At 32.4% G+C, this 13,546-nt stretch overlaps 1 protein-coding gene across 1 annotated transcript; it reads right to left on the bottom strand.

Moving 5' to 3' along the window:
* Positions 1-8,089: 8,089 nt before the first annotated feature.
* On the bottom strand, positions 8,090-9,639 carry LOC107867585 (transcription termination factor MTERF5, chloroplastic). The gene is made up of 2 exons (XM_016713891.2): positions 9,352-9,639; positions 8,090-9,280 (listed from the first exon to the last, which is right to left on the bottom strand). The coding sequence occupies exons 1-2, from the start codon at positions 9,549-9,551 to the stop codon at positions 8,218-8,220; spliced, it is 1,263 nt and encodes a 420-aa protein (XP_016569377.1). The 5' UTR covers positions 9,552-9,639; the 3' UTR covers positions 8,090-8,217.
* Positions 9,640-13,546: the final 3,907 nt, after the last annotated feature.

The following is a 13,546-nucleotide window of genomic DNA, read 5'->3' as shown; positions in this document are numbered from 1 at the left end:
CCACAAGGAGCGTATTATCTTCCATTCTCTTTAGTTAAACATCTCAAAATTCTCTACACACCTTCAACCACGAGGTTAGGGTTTCAACATAAAAATCCAATTATCTAGAGATTCAACCATGAGAATTCGATAATTCTTGCATATTTGAATTCCCCGTTAAGAGGGCTACGAGGGATACCCAATAGTTCGTGAATAACCTTTCGAAATTTTTGAAGTCATCCAAAAGCTCCAAGTTTAAGGTATGTGGTTTTGAACAAGAACACCCTTTTGTTCTTGTGCACAAAAGTTACATATTTTCGTAAAGTATTTCGTAAATTCACGGAGAATTCCTATCATATTATTATATGGTGAGTCTTTTTATGAAACTGTCTTACCCAAGCTTTGAGTTATAATATTTTTATGCATAGTAATGGTTTAAATTGTCAATTTATGGTTTAAGTTGCATAATTCAACGTCTATATCATGTTTTGAGAATTTCAAGTCCTATTGTTGTGAATTGAACCTTATGGTTAAAGCATGAGTTTGAGAATGAGATGTTAGTGATTTTTAAAGAATATCAAGAAGTGAGTTTTGATTGTAAGTTAAGATAGAAATCCACATTCTTGAGTTTGGCAAGGATAGAACAGCTCTCCCTAACGTGAGTAAGACGTTGGACTCCATGTAGCTCACATAGTTTATGTCAGTTAAGAGAAATTCCCTAAGTTCCTAAAGTTCTCTAAGTTCTAAAGTCTTCCAAGTTTCAAAGAGTTTTAGTCTTGAAGTTACAAAGTTTTGAAAGTATAAGTGTTTTGAAAGCTATAGTCCTAATAATTTCAGGTGTCATGATAATTTGAGGTTTTAAGTAAAAGCATGATGATTTATGAGTCTTGTGGCATATATTTATTTCAAGTTATGTGGTTATGTTTTACACCATGAAGGTTTTCTATAAAAGTTTATGATATTGATTATTTTAATTGCACACTCCCCCATATGCTCAGTACATTCCCAAAGTACTGACCCACATATTTTATCTGTGTGCCATATATTCTCGTAATGTAGGTTCAAGTGCTCAGTCTCAACCTCACCAGTGATCCTTTCGAGCACTCCTATCTATATATCAGCCGTGGTGAGTCCTCATGTTTCGGGGACCGGTTATTCTTAGACTTCCAGTTTTATTTAGTAGCTGTTTAATTCTTGTCAGTTGAGTATGAGTCAATTGAGGACCTGTCCCAATGACTCTCTAGTTTGAAGTAGTAGATTTTTGTCAGACTAGTCATCAGATTATCAGCACTTCGAGATTTTGTTTGAGTTATAGGTTGTTCAGACCAAGTATTTCATTCATATTTCTCATTTTATGATGTCACGGTGTTGAGTTCATGCATTTTATCTCTAAGTAAGCTAATATATGAAGTAGAAGGCTCAAAGGGTTAGCTTGGGGCTACTTGTAGCCTTAAGCACCGTGTGACGTTTCGGGACCCGGTTGCGGGGCGTTACACCACGTTTCTCACAAATTAATGAAACTTCTAACAAGTTTCAATAAACACTCGCAAGTGTAACTTAAATCATCATTCATCAACTACCTCCTAAAATAAAAAAAGGTCCTAGCTATTTATAGGCCAAAGACCATTACAACTTGGGTTCAAAAATGACCCTAAATACTAATTGAGCCTAAAAGTGGCCCAAAAACCTAAATTGCCACATTCTTATGCTCTTCGAGGTCCAAGTGAGCATCCAAATATGATGTTGCTTTTTGCTCCCTCGAATGGCATCATCAAATGTAGCTCCTTCCCAAGCTATCCTCCAATCACATATTTGTTTTCCTAGGATGATCAAGTTGTGGATCCCTAGGTTTGATCCTTGAAGCATAGATCCCAAAAGAATGAAGCCAATTTGACTAGTATAATTCTCTCTTTCTTAAAGAGGATTTGTCCTCGAATCCAACTCTTTTCTCAACTTGTCATCGTAACTCCCAAGCTTGGAATCTGTTGGTAGAATTCCGTTAGTCCTTCAAGCTCATTTTCCTAAGGAACTTTCCTAGCATCTTCCTTTGAAGTTGTTTGTTCATAAACCTTGCAAAGAAGTGAGTTGGATGGCTTGTTGTGCGCTGGAACACGTTGAAATGGATGTAGGGCAGACCTAGTGCATATGGGGGCATCCCCAATGAATAAGCTATTGATTTTAGGTGCTTTTGGCCTGCTGCAACAGCTTAGGCGTAGCTCCAAGGCACCCCAAAGGCAAATTGGCCGAACAACTTGCAAATGGGGCCAAAATTGTACTCTTTTGTACTTTCAATGGTCCCTCTTTGGAATATTCTTTTGGATCTTTAAAAGGTTCTTTGTACCAACACTTTTTCACACCTTTTTCTTCTCTCTTTGAGGATCAAACACCACCTTTTGAAGAAAATGCAAGGTGAAGATTTGAATTTTCCTCAAGAACACAAAAATCTCCAACTCCTCAACCCTTGCTTGGAATGCGATGAAATTTTGAACCCAAGCTCTTTTCCACCTTCTAATCACATTACTAGCATCATTTTGCTCAAATTCTCAATCAATTTTTTCAAATTTTTCAACTCACTTCACTTTCTTTCAAGTTCAAGCTCTTAACAATGGTAACTCACTCAATATGACTCCGATTAAACTCAAATTTAAAACCTAGACTCTAATAGTGTTATGAAACAATAATCTAACACTAAAACACAAGAAAAACAACAAAATCAAAGACTCAAAATTTGACCTATGAACAAAAACGTGAATAGTTAAATTTTTTGGGGATTTTTTATTTTTCAACACAAAGAGGCTCAAGATTGACTTCGTGGGAATGAAATCAAGCTCGGCTCTGATACCAAATGATATAAGAATAAACACACAAAACATTAAAAAAAAATGAGACAAACACGTAAAGAAACAAAAGATAGAAGGATAGATAGATTGACACAAGTCGATAAAGAGAGGACAACCAAAGGATATATTAAACCCTAAGACCTTCCTTTCAATCACCAATAACACCAACCTCTTACGAGGACCCTACGAGAGTGAATTTCTGAGCAACCCACATCATTAAATAGAATTAACAACTAATTTCATTTAATTAATTATAAAATTTGTTGTTCCTAATCTTTAAACAACATAAATATCAAATTTTAGCTAGTTAATTATATTCTCTATCCGATTTTTTATTTAGTTTATCTCTCTCCCATATTATAAATGTTCATACACATTCCTCCACGCTATTATACATTATAACCCATGTATATGAGTTAACTATTTTAACTAGATTTAAGAAAATAAATCAATCTAATAATTCTCCAAGATTGTACCTTATTAATGTGTAATCAATGAATCCCTTAATTATGTAAATTTTCAAAAAATATACTCCCAAAAGGAAATTTACCGCATAAATCACCTTAAAATTTTTAGAACCAAAGAAAAAAAGGCTAATAAAATAAAGGGACATAGAAAATTTTAAAACGAAAAAAAAGACTTGTATAAAGGAAACATGGCAACAGTAATGTATAAATATTCTTATACATAACATGCTTATGTATAATGTAAATAGAGTAAAACATAACTGCAGTAATGTATAAGGTAAACCTATACATAAAAAGGTAATATAGAATGTATAAAGGTAATATAGAATGTATAAGGTAAAAAATAGCATGCCTAGGAATAAGGTGAAACATAACTACAGGTGAAAATCTGAAAAATGGGTCAAACCATATAAATTGCATAACAGAGACAATCCTTATAAATAACCGTTACACGTATACGATGAGAAATACTTCAAGCCATATACATACCACTGACAACCCTTATACATAACCCTTGTATGTATAAATAGCAGAATGGGTCAACCATATATATTGTGTACCAATGTATATGGAGTAGAAATTACAGTAGATCTCCCAAAAAAAAAGGTATGTTTTTACCCTTATACATAACATAGCTATGTATAACAATGTATAAGAGTGCATAAAATCGAGAAAAAAATACAAATTAAAAAGCGAATCACAAAACCTTTGAAAGTCGAGGTCGTCCTGATTTTGAGAATTAAACACATGCAACAAAGAAATCGCAGATTTTTGAATAAAATGATGAAAAAAAATAAACAAACCGTCAAATATCTTAAAGTTGAAGCATTAAAATTGAAAATAAATAAATAAACAAACCTCAAAAATAAATTGAAGAAGATGATGAAGTTGAGTAATCTGATGAGATATATTTTGAAATTAGAAATCTTGAAACCTCCAGCTAATGCTAGCTTGATTTGACGCATATATTGTGGAGCATTAACCGATCTAAAAGAGATGTTTTGCTATGCATGACAGTGTTGGAGAGAGAAAGTATATAAATGAGATATTTGTAATTAGTTTTGGCAAATGAAATCTTATTTAACAATTATAAATTAAGATGTATATTTATGTAAATTTTAGTAATACATAAGCATGGACTGAGGCAACTTGGGCTACTTCTTCGGTTGCCCCCTCCCCCCCCCCCCCCCCCCAATTGACTTGAGCAAATTTCTCTGATAGCGTATTGGCATCCATCGAACTAAAAAAGAGAAACTGTCACACAGAGTGTGTTGGTGATGAAATCAGTCGAACAATTTACAGTCGAACAATTTACAGCAACCGTCTTTTTATATTATGATTCAGGGGTCTTTCGGAAGCAACCTCTTTAATCTTTATCTCACTTCTGATGTAGCGGTACGTACTCTTTACCCCTCCCAAACCCCACTTTGTGAAAATATATCCTGTATGTTGTTGTTGTATCTTATTATGTTATGAGATGGCATCGTTATAGTGCTTGGTCTTAGCAGCAACACCCAGCAAGCAGTGGCAAAGCCATAGATCAAGGTACGTATTCAGCCGAACTCAATAATTTTGATTTAAACTTTATGTAGACCTTAAATAATTCATTCAAAATGTATTAATTTAGAAATCAGTAACTTACACTTTGTTTGGATGGTGGTTTGTCATGGTTTCATAATGTATGGTACTATATGGTATGGTATAGTACAGTACGGTATAGTACAATACAATGTTTGGATAGACTGTATCGTTCACTATTGTTTGATGACAGTTTTATTGTTTGATTTGACAATATGGTACTATATTATAACTGGTAAGTTTATTAAAATGCCTTTAATCATTATAAATGTTAAATTTATCAATAATTGTTAATACAATAATTTTCTTCCTACTATTTTATCATAATTATGCCATGTAGATATATTAAGTTGTTAAATTCATGTAAATTCTAACAAAGTCAATAAAATAGTATATCAAATAAATATAATCGAATTTATTTTTTATAGTAACAAATTTCATTTCCTTTTGGTGTTTTGAGACGAGACACCAACAACAAGTACAAAGTTTGAATACATTTTTTGTGTATGCTACGGATGTGTTTGGTAATGAAATCCAAAAAAAATATTTTTCAAGAAAATAAATTGTTTCTTACTTATTTTCTTGTGTTCATAACACAAAGAAAAAAAATTCTAAAAGCATTTGTATATATTTAACACAAAATAATGAAAACGAATGTGATTAAGGGTGGTGGAGTTAAAAGTATGATTTTTTTTTAAAGAAATATTTGGGGGTGGGGGTAGTGGAGTAGGGGGTGGGATAGGAGTAGGGATAGGGGATAAAAAAACGATTTAATTTTCTTTTAAAAAATTTAATTAAAAAAATTATTTCTTTTTTTTTGTGTGTGTGTGTGTGGTGTGTGGAGGGAGGGGGAGGGGGGAGATGGTAGAGGGTGGGGGTGATGTAAGAAAATTTTCTTGAAAGTTTTAAAAAATAAAATTTTTTTTTTTAAAAAAAAAAAAAAAGAAATTGGTGGGTGGAGGGAGGGCTAGTAGGTGGTGGGGGTGGATTGGGGATGAGGGTTGGGTAAGAACAAGTTTTTGAAATATTTTAAAAAAAGAATTCGGTGGGAGTTTGGTGGGTGGGGGGTGGGGTGAGGTTGGTGGGGTGGGGGTCGGAGTAGGAGGTGGAGTTAAATAAGATAAGGTGAAGGGAAAAATAAAATTATATAATATTAAGTAAGGACATAATTGAAAAAAAAAAAAAATAAGTAAACCATGGAATACCACCAAATCATGGTTACATAAAATGAGGTTTTCATGGTTACTAAACCATGAGATTAAAGGAACAATCAAAACAAACATGGTTCTCTTAATAACTGTACTATACTATACCATGGCAAATCACCATCCAAACAGAGGGTTAGAAGAGCTAGAATCCCGAATCCATGGGCAGAGGGGTTGCATCTTAGGCTCTGCTGTAGTGCAACACCTAGACGACACATGAAAGCCCAGATAGCAACCTACTTTGGTGGGCCTTTTGCCTTAAAAAATTGTCTTAACACACAGTGTGTGAATCGATGATACACATATTAGATATTAAGCTGATACAAATTTCTACAACAACCACATATATACCTAGTCATAAGCAATTCCATTTATATAAATATATGAAATTCATGCAAAATGATTGAAGTTCAGTCATATCGTGACTTGAAATTCATGTAAAAATGACTGAAGTTCTATTATTTATGACTTGAACTTCATGCAAAAATGGTTGAAGTTGCCTGCTTCAAAGTTGTAGACAATTAGGCTTTGACAAATCAAACTGCATACGTGTATGTCTGAACTTCAAACTCGCATGTCTAGAAGTAAATTTAAAAGCGACTAAACTTGCGAAAAATAGAAGACTTTAGCTATTACTTAAATAAGTATCTTGAAATCAGCTATCTGGGCAATTTGGCACCTATAGTTGAACTACTTTAGTTAAGGGCCAAGACTGAAAAAGATGCAGATTCCTTGGATCCCAATATCATTTGAAGCAATTTGGTCCAAATCAACTGAGACCAGTATCCACCTCAGTCTGAGTGCTTGAACAGTAATTGCAGAAGTTACACGTTTGACTGCTTGTCAGAAATAATTACAATCACTAGTTAATTACACGAAAAAATATACACTAAATATGTAAAATAATACACAGATTATCCGCTACTTATTATTTTGCAGATAGCAACAACACAATTCTAAAAATTTAAAGAGAGTAAATGCTTCTCTTTATAAAAAGTTCGAGACAGAACAGTGGATAGTATGTTGGATGTGCTACATTTGAAATGCTTTATAAACAAATTTCATTCTCCTGCAATTTATCAAAATCATACTTGGTTGTTTATGAATTGGTTAGCTTGATGAAGTGTTTTTTGGTTCTAGGAAACAAATGAACTAGCGCTTCCAAAAAAAAAAAAATAGATGATTTCTTTCTATATATCCTCAAGCTTTTGTGAGCAGAATTATCCTATATTTGCACAAGTTAGGTGATTTCTTTCCACATACTTAAAGAGAGTTATATTTGAGCTAGCGAGAAATAACTGTTTGATGAAATAGTTGAGTTATGGCTAGCTTAACTAAACACCAACAACAACAACATACACAGTATAGTCCCACAGGTGGGATCTTAGGAGGTAAGAGTGTAGCAGACCTTACCCCTACCATGGCAGGTAGAGAGGTTGTTTCTCATAGATCTTCAGGTCGAAAAACACTATTCAAAAGCATGCCTAAACACCATTGTTATGAAAAAACACTGTTCTTTTCCCTGATTTTAATCTCTCATTTCATATAGATACCTCAAACCATTGAGGTTATGATTCTCCCAACTCAAGTTGAGCTTGCCAAGCAATTAGATTCCAAGACTAGATAAGAGTTTTAAGTACATTATACGGTAAGTAGAACTTAATCATTCGAATGTATGAAAGGGAAAAGAGTGTTCAGCAATTCAACATCACATTAAAGATAAGACAAGGATTAAAAGCTTTAACATCTAGGATACAGCTACAGAAACAACAACAACAACAACAAACCAGCATAATCCCACCAGTGGGATCTGGGGAGGGTAGTGTGTATGCACACCTTACCTCTATCTTGTGAAGACAGAGAGGCTACTTTAACATCTAGGATAAGGTACAAAAAAATTTCTTTAGATGTTACTCAGCGGTAAAAGGTAGAGCTTAAGGAACAAACCTGCCATCAGGTCCTTTTAAATGGATAATTAACAAATAATCCATGCAAAATTTTGTAGGATCAAACTCAGACAAGAGAGAAGAACATCAGACCGTTGTATCATATAAGCCAATGTTGTAGAAGAACAAGTATTTGACGTACTGTCTTCTGGAACAAACTTGCTGGTAACAGCCAAAGGGAATTAGCTATCAACAAAATCTACTAAGGAGCCACAATTTCCTTAAGCTGTTCATACAAATCAGGTGCCTTATCCTTGTAGGGAAGCACAAAATAATCTATGAACTTTTCCTCTGTTAGATTCATAACAGTACACAGACCCAACTTTCTCCTCTCAAGCTTCTTTTCGTCCAAAATTTTCAAGACTTGCATCCGAGGTACCACCCTTTTCTCCAGACTATACATCAATATTGAAGGATGCGATGCCAAGTAAGCAGGTTCTAAACCAAGCTCCTTCATGAAAAGATTCAGTGTTTTCTGAATTCTAACTTCTGAGAGGGAAACACAATAAGGTTGCTTCCGGAACATGTCGAGTATCTCATCATCAGACCATCCAAAACTCTTGAAAATTCCAATCTTCCTATCCAACATAAACTTCTTTTGCCCGTTTAACACTTGAAATCCATGCTGAAACATAGGGGAGTCACATGGAACTCCAAAATCATTCTCCACCCTATCCAACAAACCCTTAATACTCTCAGGATTTTGTGCAAAAGAGCTAGGAATTCTAAGCAACATTTTTATTATTCTGTCATCAGGAACACCAGAGTTTTTCAACAACAATATATTAGTCTCCGTAATATGATGATGAGCACCAAAAGTAAGCAACCAAGGAGATCTCTTTATAGCCTTCACAACATTATCATCACTACCAAAAATTCTCCTAAGAGAATCAATGGTAGGTCTCAAATGAGTATCTAAACTTCTGTCAACAATAGCTGTATTTCTAGTAATTACACTGATCAGGTCCGCCTGGGATAAGCCAAGATCGATAAGGCACTGGAATTTGGGCTTTATGTTTTTGGTAACAGTACGGAATAGTAAATTGGGTACTTTAGAAACCATCTTTTTCAGCTGGGTGTTGTCAAAACCAGTTTGTTTCAAGAAAATGATTGAATCAGGATTCTTGAATTTTTTACGTGAATTCACCTTGGAAGAAATAGAGGCAGCTTCTTGATTGGAGAATCCCAGAGAATCAACCAGGTACTTCTCCAATAAATGGGTCGGACCAGCTATTGGTGTCGTTGATGAGCAGAGACAGTGACATCTGAAACAGTACAATTACAATGAAATATACAACAGAATTTGGATATTCCTTAAGGATTTCGATGATGTTACCTTAGAAGATGTAGAGGTTGCTTCTTGTTGGGAGAATCCGAGAGAATGAAGCAGGAAATGTGTCGGGGCAGCAGGGGCTGCAGTTGATGAATAGAGATGTTGACAACAGGAAGTGTGGGAGGAAAGGAGGCCTTTAAAGCCATTGGAGTGATACATGGAACAGTGAGTGGATACGCTTTGCCTCCCAGTTTGATAAGCATTTCCTTTCCAACATTCCACAGTAACAACCACCTTCGGTTGGAGTTTTGCTGACGTTGTCATATAATTATTTCGTTATAATCTTTATCTGTTATTTTGTTTTTACTTATTACCTGTGTAAGTATATGCATAAAATTAAAATGTTATTTTTAATTATTTTTTATTGAAAAATTATTTTCGAACATGCTTGATCATATTACTTTTTTAAAAAAATAATTATTATATTATTTCTCAATAAAATATGAATAGAAATATTTTTTTCAATCATCCCCTTCCACACCTCCCACCACCATCTCAATCCGCTCCTTCCCTCAATTATTTTTTTCAAAAAAAAAAAAAAAAGATTAAAACGCACCCCTCCATCAATTCCCCACCTTTAGCCAAATCTATACGAAGAAAATTATACAATTGTAAGAAAATAATTATATTTTATTTTTATTATATTATTCATTATTCATAATTTAAAGATGTTAGATTTTTTATATTCCCACTCCCTCTCCCCTCCCCCCGCCAACTCTACCCTACCTCCCAAAATTATTTCACTCCACTTCTAACCAAATCTCTATGAGTAAAACTAATCATGTAATTGTGAAAAATTCTTTATGATTTATATTTTTCTTTATTATATTATGTACAATTTAAAGATTTCAAATTATTAACATTGATGTTTTAACTTTTAATTTTTTACTTACCTTATATTTTTCGTTTAAAATTTATAAATAATAATATATGTATTATCTAATTACTTCATTATATTCTCAAAATTAATACAAATTCTCTATTGCATTTTAATAACTTAACTGAGTTAAATTGTTTTTTTGCTTTACACACATCACTATTTAAGTGTTCTTCTCTTTTACCTCACAATATAAAGATTAGAATAAATAAGATTTGTTATACACAACAAAAAAATGAAATATAAATTAGAAGAAGATTCTAAAATAAATGAGAGATTCAAAAAGTAATCATTTAATCATGTCGTAGTTTTTCTTCCTTTTTAATAGAATTATGTGAGTTTGTAGTTCATGTTAATAAAATTTTGAAATTCTCTTAATTACATATTTTTAAACTTAAATTCAAAATTTAAATAAAATGTTTGTACGTATATCATTTGACAGTCTTAGTTTTCAAATTAATTATTTTTCTTAATAAAAATATGTGTGTATAAAAATTACATTTAAAATCAGTTATACTTTTTTAAACATATTCTTTTACTACAATCCACCTGCACACACACAAAAAAAACATAGCCAAAATAAATATTGTAAACATATGATGTTTAGCCCACCTCAAACAAAAGATATGACATTTCAAATTTTCTGTGAATTGACAATGATTTAGGAGATTAAATTGTAAGTTTTTATGGCTCACATAATTAATTTATTTGTTGGTTTAATATTAATTGAATAAGTTAAATTTTAAATCTGTATGGGGAAGTTACCTAGTAGGATTAAACTACTGACTACTTTGTAAGTGGAATAATTAGTGAGAAGTGGGATAATTATTATATGCCACAAATCACGTTGATGAAACGTGAAAATATAACTGTCTATTTCCTATATTATAAAAGGGTCCTCTCTCTGTCAAAAGAAGAACAAGTTCCATCAAAAATTATTCTGAAACGTAAGGTAAAGAGAGAGAGAAATAATAGATCTGTTCTGTACTTCCGCTAATCTCGGTCAAGAAAGTTATAGAGAATTTCGGTATGTTTCTTGACTGACTTTTAAATTTGTTTTAGAATAGTATGTGAAAATCATTAAGTTCTACGTTCCTAAATAATTGATAAGATTATTTATATTAGATTGTTTAAGTTATACAATCTGTTAAATTCTTAAATATGGTATCCGAGTCAGGTTTAGGAACTAATGATTTTTCGCTAAATTAATGCGTAATTTCAATTTTGTGAACCCTAATAATGTGTGATACAATGTTCAATGTATAGTTTAAGTTTTTATGAACTGGAGAATTCCGACGTTCCAGTGGCATAATGCCGTTAACTTTAATCTGTATGTCATTAACTGTTTCTTTTATAATGTTTTCATAATTATTGTAAGGAATATGTTGTTTTCTTTGTTTTTTATGGACGGTTCTGGTGGGATTTGTTTAAGTGGCAAATAAAATATTAAAAAAAATGAAAATTTTTACTGGAATTTTTTTGTAAAGTGAAAATATTTATTTATTTGTATTAAGAGATTATGATAGTTATATATATATATATATATAGATGAAATCACCAAATTTGTGCTTAATTCATATTTTTTACTTTCATAATTGTATAATTGAAATTGATTTAGATGAGATTCGTTATTCACCAAAGTGATCGAATCTTAACGAATAATTAATTTCAAACTTACAATTAAACTAAAATTCAATTACTCATTATTTTTATGCTTATAATAGATATGATATTTATGGGTAAATTGAAGTTTTTGATTATAAGACATTTATGAATCACCCAAAGGTTGATTATTTGTTCTTATAACCAATAACCATTAAAGAGATAATTTAGATGCATCGTTAGTTTTATTTATTTATCCAAAGATAATAAATATTATTAATTGATGCATTAAATATTATTGATTTGTGTTAAATATACTTTTAAGCATCATTATGTTTAAAGTTGTATATTTATGTTTCGTCCAAAGGAGAATATCAATATACTTTTAAGAAAAATAAAGTCATTTCTGAATTTGATGATATTTTTAATCTCGTAACTCAAAGTATTAACAAATGACCATGTCCTACTTGCAGCACTCGCCCTTTATTCGCACTCTATCTCTGGTTTGAGAAGAAAGGTAAGTCTAGTGCTTTTACACATCTCGAATAAAATTTAACTGAAATTCCTTATAATACTTGGTGGATTGACTCTGATTGTACTGTTCATGTTTCTAATACTACGTAGGGATTCCTTACAATCTAAACCATAAACAAGAATGAAAGATATGTTTACGTGGGGAATAGAGTGAAGGCTCCAGTTGAAGCTGTCGGGACTTACCGTCTGATTCTCGATACTAGGCATCACTTAGATTTAGTTGAAACTTTTCAAGTTCCTTCTCTTTTGAGAAATTTAGTTTCTTTGTCTATGTTAGATAAGACTGGTTATTTCTTTAATTTCGGTAATGGTTGTTTTAGTTTGTTTAAACATAAGTATCTCATTAGTACTGGTACTCTTTGTGATAACTTATACAAACTGAATCTTGATAACCGAAACACTCTTAACTCTACATCATAGTGTTGGAACCAAATGAAGTTTGGTGAATGAACAATCTGCTTACTTGTGGCATAAACGTTTAGGTCACATATCTAAAGAAAGGCTGAAACGATTAATTAAGAATGACATTCTTCCAGATTTAAATTTTACTGACCTTAACATTTGTGTAGATTGTACTAAAGGAAAACAAACAAGACACACACAGAAAGGAACTACAAGAAGCACACAGCTTCTCAAAATTATACACATTGATATATGTGGTCCTTTTGATATCACATCTTTCAATAAAGAAAAATATTTTATCACTTTTATTGCTAACTTTTCACGTTATGAATATATCTATTTGTTGCATGAAAAATCTCAAGCGATTAATGCCTTAGAGGTATTTATTACTGAGGTTGAAAGACAACTAGATAGAAAGATAAAAATAATCAGGTCTGATAGAGGTGGTGAATATTATGGAAGATATGATGAAACTGGACAACACCCAGGTCTATTTGCTAAATTTCCCGAAAAACATGGTATATGTGCTCAATACACAATGCCTAGCACACCACAACAAAAATGTGGCAGAAAGGCGTAATCGTACATTAATGGATATGGTTAGGTAAATATGTTAAGTAATTCATCTTTACCTCCTTCATTATGGATGTATGCTTTAAGAACTATCGTTTACTTGCTAAATAGGGTTCCTAGTAAAGCAGTTTCAAAAACACCTTTTGAATTATGGACTGGTAGGAAACCTAGTTTGAGGCACCTACATGTTTGGGGTTGCCCGACAGAAGT

This window comes from Capsicum annuum, chromosome 4 (assembly GCF_002878395.1).
Source record: "Capsicum annuum cultivar UCD-10X-F1 chromosome 4, UCD10Xv1.1, whole genome shotgun sequence".
Lineage (NCBI taxonomy): Eukaryota > Viridiplantae > Streptophyta > Magnoliopsida > Solanales > Solanaceae > Capsicum > Capsicum annuum.
This window is presented reverse-complemented; position numbering and strand designations above follow the sequence as displayed.

What these genes read in the sequence shown, in the direction of transcription:
- LOC107867585 (XM_016713891.2), bottom strand. Translation starts at nt 9,551, where the DNA reads ATGCTTATCAAACTGGGAGGCAAAGCGTATCCACTCACTGTTCCATGT. An exon ending in CAACCTCTACATCTTCTAAG is followed by an intron (nt 9,281 to 9,351) that starts GTAACATCATCG and finishes GTACTGTTTCAG; the next exon opens with ATGTCACTGTCTCTGCTCAT.